The sequence below is a fragment of the Trichosurus vulpecula genome, chromosome 9 (genome assembly GCF_011100635.1).
Source record: "Trichosurus vulpecula isolate mTriVul1 chromosome 9, mTriVul1.pri, whole genome shotgun sequence".
Taxonomy (NCBI): domain Eukaryota; kingdom Metazoa; phylum Chordata; class Mammalia; order Diprotodontia; family Phalangeridae; genus Trichosurus; species Trichosurus vulpecula.
In genome coordinates this window covers 188,780,667-188,795,011 of record NC_050581.1, presented here as the reverse complement: position 1 = coordinate 188,795,011, position 14,345 = coordinate 188,780,667, and the positions used below count along the sequence as shown (strand labels likewise).

Here is a 14,345-nt window from a genome sequence, read left to right as displayed (position 1 = left end):
TGTTAGTCTGAGCCCATTGCTGCCCTGCTCAGAAAGCTCCCACGGGCCCATGATACCTCCAGGATCAAATGCGAATCCTGATCTTTTCTGCCTTCATGCCCTGGCTTCGACTGGCTGTTCTAGCCTCACTGTTAATTAGTCCATTTTACACACTCTTTGGTTTGCCCAGACTCACTTGCTTCTTTCTCCTTCCTCGATGCCTTTTCACTGGCCAGAAATGCCCTTTCTCCCCCGGCCAGAAATGCCCTTTCTCCCCTGATCCACTGCTAGACGTCTGTTGTTCCCTCAGAGCTTGGCTCAGATACCCCCGTGCGCATGAATCCTTTTCTGATCTCAGCCTCTCTCTCCCTGTCCTCCCCTCATGGCTGCCTCTGAGTCTCCCATACATCAATTTCCTTGTACTTATTTTGTAAATACTTATTTTATCTATATCTGTATGTGCACATGTTGTCTTCCCCTAGAGAATCTAAATTTCTTCAGGGCAGTGCCGTTTTAGGAGAGGGAGGAAACACCAGGAAGCTCTAAGGCCAGGCCACCGGCCACTCTGCTACCCCACCTCTCCTAGAGTGTAGTTGTGGATTACAAGGGTAGTGTTGATGTGAATGGCATGTGCCCTTCTCCGGTTAACCCCAATAACCCACTTCTTTTTGTAAATTTTCCTCTGAGGATAATTGGCCTGGAGAAGGGGTCTTGAACTGTCATTTTACAGATAAGACAGCTGAGGCACAAGGTTTAAGGGACTTGTCCAGGGTGACCAATCCGATACTTGGCTTTTTAATTCAGGGCACAGTTGAAGCATACAAAAACCACAAAGGACTTTAAGGTAGAACTTTAGTAGTAATGAATGAATCTGGTTTCATGGTACCAGGAGATGATGGGCATTTCTGAGCATTAACCATAATCTAAGTGGGAATACCTTTGTACCCTATGAAGAGAGACAAAGATAGTTCCAGAACTGGCCCTGGGTTTTGCTAGAGACCCAGGGCTTGGCCTGCTACCCACACAGGGGACATTGCCTCACAGAGCCTGCTTGGGTGTTTTACCTGAGGCAGACCTATTTCACCAGAGTCCTGCCTTGTAGTGAGGCATGGATAGTGAGGCCTTGAGTGCAGCTGGCAGGGTTCTGGGTCAGGAGCTAAATTCTTCACTGTGGATGTTCTTCGGGTTTTCCTGAAGGTCAAATGACCGATTTCTGCTCTTGACAAGGAATTAACGTCATGAGTGTGCTTTTCAATCGTCTCCCTGTCTCCATGGACATTTGACCTTTTGATGTGTCTGCTAGTTTTCCTACTGGTTTTTGGTTTCTCTGGGACAGACATATTTAAGAGGAACGTTTAACTTTGTGACTCCCTTGCACCTTTCAGACAATAGTGTGTATCATAATCTGTCTGAGGAGAAAAAAGGCTGCTAGAATCCTCTTCATTTTAAATACTGGAAAATGTGTCGACTCCACCCAAAGGCCTCACTTCTTTTTTTTTCTTTTTCTTTCTATTGCTGCAGAGCCAGAGAGTCTGAAAACCATCAGCTTGTCTGTGTTTCTGAAAGGAAATTACCTGCCTTCAGAACTGGAAGGCAGCGCCATGGCCTCATACAGCATGCCCACAGGTAAGCCTGGACTCCCCAAAGAGATTCCAAAGTCTCATTTAGCTTTGGAATGAGTCATGGGGCGATTAAAATGCTGCGCAGGAACACATTAGGAACCCCTTTATATATGTCCTTTCTATGCGTGTAAATGGAGTTGGGCACGAAGGCTGCCCGTTGTCGTGACTTCTGAGCACGAGAGAGAAAAATGGTCGACATTTTGACTTCTTTCTCTACACTCCGTTATCCGATCTTCACAACAGCTCCATGATGTGGCTAAAACCAATGTTAATACCTCCATCTGAATGATGAGGAGTCTCCACAGCAACCAGTGATGTGATCTGCCTGAGTCTTTGAGCTAGTGTTTTAGGTGGGGTTTGAACCCAGGTGTCTTCAGCTCTCTCTATTTCCTCCGACTTCTTTGCAGCACACTGGCCCCCCCAATTCTAGGTCCCATGTGTACAGATGTGCAGACACGCACACACGCACACACACGCACACGCGCACACACACACTCTCTCTCTCTTATATGTGAGGGAAGGTAATAATGCATCTGTTAACATGAATTTGCCAGAGTTAATGTTTACATTTAGAGAAAAACCAATCCCCTCTCCTTTTCCTCATAGGAAAAAAAAAAGATTGCTTCAGGGGAGAAAAGACTCCTCTGAAATTGTAAACATCTCAATTATGACTTTAAAATGAATGTCATGCTGATAAGTAGCCACAAGGGGGCACTGGAAGACACAAGCCCATGGTGAGGTGCTGAGGCTGGCACTGGATTTCCCATTGCCCTCCTCAAAGTTGAATCCTTCCTATGCACCCCATACCTGTTTCTGGAGTCTCATTACTACTACTGCCGGAGCTCCAGCATGCTGGCTTGTGAGACCCTGGGACTGGGAATCAGTCATTGTCCTTTGTCTCTCACCGCTGGGGAGGCCTCTTCCAACTTCATGCTCAGAATTTGATTGTGTTTCTGTAAACTTGAGACCCTTCCAGAATAAGCTTTCACCGACGTCGCATTAGCAGAGTTTGATTTAATGAGATTTTACGGATGTAGTCCCCTCTGTTACTGAAGGAGGAATTCTTTTCTCTATGTAATATAGCAAATATTCTTCTCCATCTTGCCGCTTCACTCACTTTTTCACTTATAATCAGCAAAGGAGAGAGAGTGGAACTCTGTTACTTGGGATTATTCATTAACTAAATAAAATGGTAGGGTGCGGCTGAATCTGACTGCTGATGTGAGAGACCTGGCTTATTTGTCCATCTCTTCTGCATTAGTATTTGAGAACCAAAGTGGGGCCTTGGAAATGTTGTGTCTGTGGGATAGTCTGAGCTTAGCTTGTTTGTCTAAACTGATAAATAGTAGATTTGTTTTGTACTTTTTACACAAGATAATTTAATTTACTGTCTTGTGTTTCCTTTTCCCCACCTTCTGCCTCTGATTATAGACCTCAATCCAGATGGTAAGTGAAAAGAAACTTTAAAAAGTGAATGTCACAGTTGGTACTTGGTTGGGCAGCAGACATGACGCTGTGCTATCGGTACACGTGGAAGGACTGTAGCTTGTAACTTTCTGCTTCTTGAGGATGATGCTTTGCCTCGATTCTTCTGGGAACAGGATTACAGACTGTGGGAATGAAGAGGCCAGAAATTTGAGCAGAGTCATCTTAGGAAAAAAAAAGAAATAACCCAATTACTCCTTCCTGAAAAAAAGTAAAACAAAAATTTTGAAAATTGTAAAAATTTCTGCACGCGGATTGTTTGCCTGGATCCTTATTGACTTTGCTGTATTTAGGAAAATAGTCCCTGGAAATGGAATCCTGAGGCATTTCCTGTGCACATCTCTGCCTTCCACAGACATAGGCTCACTGTACTCCTGTGTTCTCTGGGCCTCATCGCTCCCCTACCATCCCCCGAATTGGCTGCAGAAGCTTCTTCTGGAGGTCAGGCCATCCCAGATCCTCGAGAGCAGGGCTGGGGAACCTGTGGCCTCCCCACGCTTGCTCTAGAGCTTGGGAGGTCTTTCTGAAATTTAGCCTCACTGACTTTTAAAATTCTTATCGAAAAGACACATTTCTTGGTGTCAGGTAGCACTTATAAACAGAAGCATTCTGAACGTCATTGTCACAAAATGGGCACTGAATGTTGCTTATATGTTTTTCCTTTTAAAGTTTTTTTTTAATGAAGGATTTTTTTTAGTCACTATAGATTCAGCTCTGCTAGTATTGGGATTACAATGCTGAGCAGTCACGAATTAGAAAATCCTAGTGCCTGGGAAATGCCCTTTTGTTCGTATCAGTGGAATTGTACACTGAGGCTGCTTGCCTTTCTGCACTCTGGTCATAGGATTAGATAAAAAGCAGTCTATGTTAATGTGAGAAACAGCATGGTTTGGCTGTTTTAACACCCCAGATGCCAAGCTAAATGTGACCATCTTCTTCTGTCCTTATCACCACGTAGTTTAGAAACATAATTACATTTGGGGGAGTAAAGTAGAAATGCTCAAACCAACCTAGACCACAGGCAATAAGATGTCGCTTATTCATGTATTGCATACACACAGGGTTTTGTATTTCAAAGGCTGAATCCTTTTAGAGGCCTGATCTGTTCAGCCTGTGATAGAGCCACATAATCCTGCTTTGACAGGAGGAGGAAGAGAATGTAACTGAGGCTTTAAGTTGTCCCATAAGACTTATGGGCCATTTTGGGGGCATTATAGTTACATGACACGGACAGTGTAAAACATGACTCTGGAAGAAGTACAGCGAGCCATGAGAAAACACAGAGGTGGCGGAGGTTCTGGCTTCCAGACGGTGCCGTTGAGGCTTTGGTATCTTTTGTTTTCAACTCAGAATTCCTCCATGTGGCCTTTGAAGGTAGGGAGATCATGGATGTATGAACCTATGTCAAGATCTACATATGCGTGTTCAGATCCCTGCATATAATACACAGTGCACGTGTAAAATATTGTGATGTATCTGTCAATAGATATGTTATATACATTTATATACATATCCACATATATATGGAGATAGGGAACAACTGAGAGATACATTTATTTCTCAGTTAAGATATATGGCTATTATCACCCATGCACATCCCTACCTTCAAACATATATATGTAGGTGTATATATAAATGAATACATATAAATGCATAGAATTGATATGTAGTATATAAATGTATACAAGTTCATGTTTTAATATTCAATATTAATTAATAAATACTTGATTATAGTATCTTATAAGACTCCAAAGTATTTCAAATGCTAGGTCCAAATCCCTTATGTATACTGCCTATGTTGTATAGTGTGTGTGTGTATGTACACACACACACGCGCGCGCGCACACACACACACACACACACACACATATATACGCATATATATATGTGTGTGTATGTGTCTTTCTCTTTCCGTATTCTCACAGTTATATATACGTATTTTTCAGCAGTTTTTGGATCGGCTTCCTATTTGACAATGATGTTTGACTTAAAAGCGTGTGACAGATGTAATTAATATTTTGCTTCAGGAAAAGACATTCTGTCTGAAAATTGTTTTGATGTTCATTTCCCCACTAAGTATTAAATAAGTGAGTGATGATTACAAGCCGTGCTTCTCCATTCAGGCTTGGAAGGAAACTGTTGGGGTGCCCAGTTGTGATGATGTGAGGGGAGAGGTTGAATGCTGAGCACAGTGAAGTTTTCTGGGAAAAGTCTGTGGCTGAGAAAATGAATTGACTCCATTTTTTCTCAGAGCTGCTTTAAGGAACTTGGCCATACCAGTTTAAAAAAAATCCTTTTTTTAAATCATGTGTGGAATAGGGAGAAGAAACACTTAATTCAGGAACAACAGATACCGCCTGGCCATTTTCACTGAGATGAAAGCCTCCATTACAACTGCTTTCAGAAGGTTCCATTACATTAGATTTGGGCCTTTCTATTGAGTAAAACCAAAGTTTCCAGGTTCTAGGTTCTGTTAGAAGACAGAAAAAAATCAGAATTTTGACAGTAAGCTGTAACGTTAACATTTCAGTTTTCTCAAGAAAATGGATTTTTGTGAGGTATAGGAGCCAACTGAGATTGTACTCAAAGGGATTTAGATATAGCATTAAAATGCTTTAGAGTCATGTAAGGTGCCATAATAATTCATTCAGTGATCCTCCAGTATTAATTAAGCACCTATTATGTACGTGCCAGGCCCTTTGCTCACCACTTTGGCTACAAAGACAAAATGAACCTTCCCTCCTGGGGCTTCTACTGCATTGGACCATGCTGCTTCCTGAAATGTTGCCTGGAAGCTTGAATTTCTACGTGAGCTTCATGCGGCCAAAATTGGCTGATTTTTATGCTGGCATAATTAAAAACCCAAACCAATTGGTACACACAACCATTTAATTAACTATTAGCCTTGTGATTTAAAAGGGTAATATTTTGAAACTGTTTTTCACATAGGCCCTGAGAGTTGGAAGAAATTTGGGGGGAATCCTGAACTTCCTGAATAATTGAAAACCTTTGATGCAATGAAATTTGCTCCTTGAGAACAGAGATTGTGTCTCTTTTGTTTGTTGCCCTCAGAGCTTAGAAGTGAGGTTTCATAAATTCTTAATGATTGATTAATCAGTTACCCTTACGTGTGATCATAGACTTAGAGCTAAAAGAGCCCTCAAAGGCTAGCTCCTTCACTTTTACTGAGGAGGAGATGAAGGCTGAGGGGGGGCAGTGACTTGCCCAGGGTCACACAGCTGATATTCAAGGCAGGCTGGGAGCCTCAAACTCGCTCCTAGATCACATAGGACATCACTGTGTTGTCATGTTAATCAGCTCAAATGGCCACTTGACTTGTCGCCATCTCCTCTAGTTGGTTGGTAGGTTCCTTAAAACCCATTTCTGTGTATTTCTCTACTTGCGTGCTTCCAGAACCTGTGACTTTATCAGGGTAAATGCCAGCACTCTGACCATGACCCCTCTCTCATGTAGTAGCTTGTTAGAGGGTTCCCATGGCTAGAATGTTGTATCTTCCCTGCTTTGGGATCTTCCTCTTTCCCCGCTGCCCCCAGCAGCCTTGACAGGAGCCTGTCTGAACTCAGCAAAGCTGATGTTTGGACAGCAACCTCCACCTGGGGCCATCCTCCAAGCTCATCCCGGCTTGGTGTGATTGTAGAGCTGGTGATCCAACTGTGTTTCCACATCGTGCAGCATCAGAGAAGTTCCTCTCTATATCTAGATCTTCTTTCTCTAAAGATTTGGACCCTAGAGATTTAGAATCCTAGCTGTTGCTAGCTGTTGAGAGGAGTACAAAGCCCAGCCTCTTGAGTGTGTCATCCCTCATCTCTGAACCAAGGGTCAAGATGGGTTAGATTCGACCAATCTTACCCCAAGGTGGCACAGTAGATACAGCGCTGGGCCTGGAGTCAGGAAGACTCATCTTCCTGAGTCCAAATCTGGCCTCAGACACTAGCTGAACAACCCTGAGCAATTCATTTAACTCTGTTTACCTCAGTTTCCTCATCTGTAAAATGAGCTGGAGAAGGAAATGGCAAAGCACTCCAGCATCTTTGCCAAGAAAACCTTCAATGGAGTCTCAAAGAGTCAGATACAACTGAAAAACAAATGAACAACGAACATCCCTAGCCAATTGGATTCTTGCTGATACTTTCATCTTTTCTAGCTTTTGGTCTGAATAACACTAACCTTTGTCTATGTTTAAATAAGTCTTTAGCAAGCTTTACTCAAATACACACAGGAACAGGAATATACACGCACTCTAGAGAAATAGAGGAATAGCTGAATATATAAAATAGGCAGTAGATTATTATGCAACTATTTTCATTACTGAGTGCCTTATAAATGCTTATCGAACTGAATAGAACATGACTTAGAAGAGCTGCCTAGCGAAGCTGCATTCTCCATTTTGAAGAAGCGAATAGACGTAAAGTAAATGTGGAGGGCCCAGTCTTGGTTTCTGGGTTTTGTTGTGTATTCTGGGATCTCTCTAAGCAAAATTTTACTCTTCATTTAGAAAATTAGGATACAATTTAAAAATATTTCTTAATAGTTGGGAGATAAGTTTTTAATATTTCTGAATAGAAGATTTAGGTATGGTGATATTCAGTCCTTTGTTGGGGTGGAGAATAGGGGATAACTCCATGTCCTTGGCCTTTTGGTTCTGATTTATGGTGCTAATAGATTTTCATATTGAGGGCTTCCTTTTGGAAATTTTGTCCCATCAGTGATGGGAAAACAGGAAAGCCTGGGCTTTGGTGGCCTTTGATGGAACTGACATGGCTGTCTTTTGTTGATGGTTATTTTCCTCTGGAGTTTGATGACCCTGGTACTGGACAGTGCTAAGACATCGGCAGGCTGAAAATTCTCAGTCAAACATTTTGGTATCAAGTCCACAGAGTGAATGGGCCAAAAAAGTTCCATTTCCAAATTCTGGGGCCTTGGAAAAGCATTGCTTTATATTCAAGAATTTGCCACCCTGGTTTTATTTTCTTTCTGATATTTCAGGTATCCCTCGAGTTGTCCAGTGTAAATTCAGACTGCCCTTGAAATTAATATGCTTGCCCTATCAGCCTTCCAAAACAGCGGGTCACAAACTCACGATTGATACAAATAAACCTCCTATCAGCCTTCTCAGCCTCTTCCCAGGTAGGCCTTTGGAAGCTGTGTGTGTGTGTGTGTGTAACATCAGAAATGTTCGGCATTTAAAATGGACTCCCCCCATCAGTGAGTAATGATGGGGTAATTATAAGATAATCACCAAGTCAGCATAGAAGAATTTCTCAAGGGTCCCCCCCCCGCTCCCCTTCATTTTGCCTGGTCAGAGGTGCAGCTTATATCAACAAAGTAATAACATAGGGCTTTTAAGTTTGATTCCAAATATTTTAATCATTATTTTGCTTCAGTGCTCAAAAATGAAAGCATCAGATGTGTCTTTGGAGATGGCAGGACTGCTTTGCCCGGAATGTCAATATTTATTATTCATCTTTACTGTAGGTACATAAAATAAAGCCCCTTTCTAAGTATACCCTTATGCCCCAGGTGAGTAATCCTATAAATAGGTGCTCCTGGGCACGCTGATGCTTCTAGCATCTGGAACAGGAACATGTTCATTCTTTGGCCCCTGTTGTCTGCTGGTGCTTCCCCTGAGGACTGGGACAACTCTGTGATGCTTAGCGTTGGTTTGTGAGTACAGGGAAGTCTGGTAGAGCCCACGAGGTGCCAAGTCTTCTTTCCCAGCAACTCAGCACAGCCCGTCCTGGGGCACTTTGACTGAGTGACAAAGATCTGTAACAGCCCCGATTCCCAAGCCACTGCACGTATCTACTCTTTGGGGGATGGTGTGGAATTAAAAAAAAGTCTGCTGATTTCATCAAGCTTCACATGCCCCATTAATAAAATCAGCATTGCTGCCTCTGAGATGCAGCCTCACCTTGGCATCTGTGGGTAGGATTCCAAGTGCCAAGTATACTTCAGTACAAGGTTTTAGAGATATTGTGGTAAGTCGAGATTTGTGTAATTAACTACTTAAGAGTACTTAAACTTTAGTTTTGATTGTTTTGCACGGGGTTTTCATAGCTCGTATTTTTTTAAATATGTTAACTTTCAAATATCTCCAAACTTAGCACCATCCATTAAGAAGGTTTTATTTTTGGACTTTGGTTTCTTTTGGGGGAAAGAGGAGGTGTTCTTGTTTGCATGATTTGCTTTTCAAAGCTTTGTTTACTTTCTTTTTGGATAACTTGAGCCAAGTTGGGACTCTTCACCAAAGGTAAATCTGTGGAGTTAATCTAAAGAGTGATGGCTGTCCTCTGTATTCATCATTTATCATTAACGAGTCCCTTGTACAGCCAGTCGTTGTGTTCCCCTGAAAGTAGAGTTGGGAATTGAGTTGAATATGATGTTGGAATTTATCAGATGCTCACATGATTTGCTTTGGCCAAGTGTCTTGTTCCTGGAGGCTTGATGATTATATTTTAAAGCTGAGATCCAGTGGATGGCTGACTTGAAATACCTGTCCTTGAAGAGGGAGGTAATGTTGTAAGAGAGGCTCCATCCCTCAAGGTGAGCCCACCTGATATGTTAAGGATGACTCATTGTTTTCTGAGGGATAGAATTATAAAGCATTCTACGTCAAACTGAGGTCTCCTGGCTGCCTAGTCAGTGCGGAGCCTGGATAGATCTGACCCATTCTCCCCAGATTTGTACATATGCAGCCCAGCCAACCCCAGCATCATTGGGGATGATGCTTGGCTTGATTTCTGTAGCAAACACATGTGCACGTGCATCTCCTGAGCTGAATGTCAGTCAAGACCCCTGAAATCTCAGTATTTGTGGGGCTGTAACTGCTTAGAGTATGTGACTATGAGAAAAATCCAGACTTTTCATAGGAACAGGCTACCCCAGGGACAGAGGTCCGGAGCAGAAAAATCCTTACGATCAGCAGCCGGAGAGGTCTTGGCTTAATCAATGGCCTAATTAGGGCAACAGTGACTGATGAACTTCTTGGTGTAGTCTAACTTGAAATGTGTTTAGAAAGTTAAATTAAACCAATTAAGCAATAGTAAGGAGTTTGGGGCTCTCCGATTTTGTAGAGAAAGACAAAATGATTTAACTCTATTTGTTTAACGTCTCGAAGCTCTTTTTTGAGAGTTCTTGGCATATCAGTTATGAAGGGGTTCATTTTCATATTTAAAGTTGATGAACAAAGAATTAGAAATACTACCCCAGATATTTGCCTGGTCCCTGTAAAAGCTGAGGCTCACCATGGGCTTTCTTTCAGTTTTTACATGAAATGGATGTTGAAGTTGGTTGATTTGAAAAAATGTGTTGGCCCAATGCAGTAATACCCAATAAAAATCACCCAGTTAAAAATTCTAAAAATTCTGGTTGGCCAAAAGACGTATTTAACTTGATGTCTCCTTCATTCCCTGCTGATGTGGAGAGACTTTTGTCTTCACACTCTTAAGGCCAGCATTTCTGGTTTCTGCCTGGGGTCAGATCCATTCCAGGGATGCCTGTTCCTAAGGGTAGTCCTTCTCAGCCATGAGGATAAAGACAACTTTAGTCAACCTGATTTAACCAGAAAATGTTTGAGTCATGAGATGAGTAGAAAAGGACCTTCTCTAAGAAATTCAGCTCAATTCAACATGCACTTATTATGTACCACCATTTATTCATGTATTACACCTGTGTTCTGGGGATTATGACTCTACTAGGGGATGGGGATAAAGGGAGAAAATGGCCACAATCCCTGCCCTCAAGGAGCTTGCGTTCTATTGGAAACTAGAAATTAGAATGGTCAGCCACTGATACATGAGCAGGGATTTCATAGACTATGCAGAAGACGACCTGCTCTGGTAACTGCACTTTCTTGGGAAAGTAGCAGAAGACCAGACAGTTTTTCCATTTTTGACTCGGATTTAGCCAGCATTAAAATGTCTCTCCATGCCCTCTTTTCCTTCTAGGCTTTGCTAATCAGTGTGATGATGATCAGGTGAACGTCCTCGGTTTTCGCTTCATAACCGGCTCCCGAGTTACCCTCCTTGCATCTAAGACCTCCCGTAAGTGAAGCTGAATTGTTGCTATTTGAGTCTGACAGATGAAGGGTCTTGAGTCTTGACATGTTTTTTGGATAACTGGTGGCAAAGGGTGGTCTAGAGGAGGGAGGCTGTGACTCTGGAACCAGACGCCATGGGGTCACATTCTGGATCTGTTGTTGACTTGGTGTGCGACTTTGGCAAGACAACCACCCTCAGTTTTCTCATCTTTAAGAGGAAAGTAGGGATAGGCAGAATGCTCCCTGCCCAATCGATGTCTCCTCCAAACGGAATGATATTGGAAACTCCTTGAGGACAGGGGTTCTCGTTGCTTTCGCATCTGTATCCTTAGTACTCGGTACCTAGTTAGTGCTTAATAATTGCTCGTTTATTCATACATCTCTAGCATCTCTTCCAGCTCTGAATCTACCAGAGAGTGAGTGGGAGAATCTTTGCTAGAGCCAGGTCCTTGCAGATCTCAAAGGTGGGGAAAGTGTGTCATAGTATTCAGCAATTTTCAAGTGTTCCAGTCCCTTAAAGAGGGCACATTCTATCGTGTCTCATCTAACTGCTGAGGCTACATATGGTTTCCAGAAAAAGACTCACTGGGATCCAAAGGAGTTTGGTGAATGCTGCGTTGGCTCAGTTCCTTTTATGGCTCTTCCTTCACTTAGTGCTGAACTTGTTTTCTGCCATTTTCTTGTTCTTTGAGATGATGGGATCATTTGTGCCCACTAAGTGTTCTGTTAAAAGTTTTTTAAAAAATGGGGCAAGGTTGGTTTCTGGCCCTATCTGCATGCTTTATTTCACTTGGTAATGCTTTATACAAAATCTTTACCCAAGAGTGAAGAAAGCAAAGAGAAAAATAGATTGTACCTTTTATGGATGGAAATTATTTTGCTGACTTCCCTGTATTATTTTATTTTAGTGGGATAAAGGCAAATTAAAATGATTTGTAGGACGTTTGTATTTCTGTGGGCATTGTCTACATAGGATCAGCCATCTAGATGTTTGGAACATTCAGATAATTGACTAGACTTTTAATTTTTTCCCCCTATATGTTTAGAATACCCCAATAGAGCTTTAATGTAGGTGATCCAGCTGAAGGATAAGAAAGCATCTCTCTTTAAAAAAGCAACTTTGCCTCCACATACTCACCTCATCCGAGGGATCCGTCCTAATCTTCTTATATGTCTCAAGCCTGGCATTATTTCTTTAATGCAAATTAAAAAAAATGTAATGTACTATATGTGGGGCCATTGGAAGTGAGCAGCTAGGTGGTGCAGTGGTTAGAGTGCTAGGCCTGGAGTCAGGAAGACTCATCTTCCTGAGTTCAAATCCAACCTCAGACACTAACTTTGTGACCCTGGTCAAGTCACTTAATCATCTTTGCCTCAGTGTCCTCATCTGTAAAATAAGCTGGAGAAGGAAATGGCAAACTAGTCTAGTATCTTTGCCAGGAAAACTCCAGATGGGGTCATGAAGAGTTGGACATGATTGAAAAATGACCCAACAGCAGCAAGGGGCCAGAGGCAGTGAGGTTGACTTGGATTTTCTATTCATCAATTTCCGTCTGTTCCTCCAAGAATAAAATTGAGTTTTACAGAAAATTTCCAATAGACCCATTTCTGCCTCATGAAAAGTCCTTCCTCTAAACTCTAGAATATCTATCCAGAGGGACTCAGGATATGCAAAGAAAGCAGGATCTTTTACATAAGAAACGCTCAGGTCCTTTGTAAGTCATAGGAAGTTGACTCTGGAGCTTGGTGGATCCTCAAAAGTCATCTGCTTCTAAAATCATGCTTGATGTTTAGGCCAAGCTATGAGGGAGACATATGGCAATTTTGGTTCAGTTTCCCAATTCGCTGTGGACTAGACCAAGCCGCCAACTGGTAACACTGTGCAGTTTATTGTCTGAGGTATCATGTCATTAAGGGAGCCAAATAGCTTTTTATTGCCAGCAAGTGATAGACTTTCTAATTTAATTGGAGCTTCTTACATGAATGTGAAAAAAAGGATAGAGACAGAAGCGTTGAGATCATGTCTTTTAGCCAGCAGACCGCATTAGCCAAATTCCTCAGACCCTGTGTGTTATTCCCAAGTTGAAGAAGCAAAGTCTGGCCTCAGCATCCTCCAGCTCAACAAACTTGGTGACTCCCTGTTGTTTCTAAAATAAAAAACAACCTCGTGAGCCTGGCATTGAAGGGTGTGAACTACATCTCCATTTTTATTTCTCTTTGCTCCCCTCTCCATCTTCTGCAGTTCAGCCAAACGGGGCCTGTAGTTATTCCCCAGACTCTTCCCACTGGGCCATCTCCCATCCTTGGGGTAGATGCCTCCTGAATCCCAACTGTGTCCTTCATGTAATGCTATCTCTGAGCAGAGAAGGCTGGAGGTTGTACTTGTAGAGACAGCTTCTGGTGGTGGAGAATGCTGGGCCTGGAGTGAAGAGACCTTGGTTCGAGTCTGGCCTGGTGAATCATGGTCTCGGTGAGTCCTGGTCTCTGAGAGACGTGGTTTCTGTATTGCTAAAATGGGGGTAATGATAGCTGGCGTGCCTCCCTTAAAAAGGGTTGTTGTAAGGCTTAAGCTACATTTGTAGAGTGCTTGGTAAATAATAAACCAGTAGATAAATGTCAAATGTCATTGTCATCATTATTACTCATAATTTTAACGTCAAGAAATAACCATGAAACAAAAAAAATTATTTGTCAGACAATAAAAAGGAAAGGTTAAATTACAGGTGTCGTCTGTTTCTGCCTGGGAAGGAAGGAAGGCATCGAGCGCTGATTTACAGGTGTTTATAGGTTTGGTGCCAGGCTCTGGCATGGATTCTTACCACAGAACAGAGAGGTGGGTGCTTTCATCTCCATTTTACATGGAGTGGTCTGAAGCCAAGTTAAGTGACATGTCCAGGTTGGGGGAGAGAGGGTCCTGTGGAAGAACAGAGAGATGGCCACTTAACTTGGGCCAGGTCGTGGAGAGCCTTGAATGCCAGAGGAGTCCATATTTAGGCCTCAAGGGATAAGAATTCACTGGAGCTGATTGAATCTAGGGTGACAGGGTCAGACCCACCTCTGTCCTGGGAAGATTGAATGGAGTGGGGAAGAGACCAGAGGCAGGGAGACCGGTGTGGGGGTTGTGCAGGCACTGGGGCAAAAGGGCCTGAACTCAGGGATAGCTGCATGAGTGAAGGGAAGGGGACAAGACAGATAGAAGG

At 42.6% G+C, this 14,345-nt stretch overlaps 1 protein-coding gene across 2 annotated transcripts in view; it reads left to right on the top strand.

Annotated features, from left to right (window-relative positions):
• The window catches only part of BBS9 (Bardet-Biedl syndrome 9), a 357,944-nt gene that overhangs the window by 153,331 nt on the left and 190,268 nt on the right, over nt 1-14,345 (top strand). Inside the window, exons 14-17 of one of the 2 annotated variants that reach the window (XM_036738869.1) lie at nt 1,501-1,605; nt 3,033-3,047; nt 8,094-8,234; nt 11,054-11,149. In XM_036738869.1, the coding sequence (XP_036594764.1) occupies nt 1,501-1,605; nt 3,033-3,047; nt 8,094-8,234; nt 11,054-11,149 (357 nt within the window). The remainder of the gene's footprint in view (nt 1-1,500; nt 1,606-3,032; nt 3,048-8,093; nt 8,235-11,053; nt 11,150-14,345) is intronic. The other variant, XM_036738870.1, reaches the window with a different exon arrangement.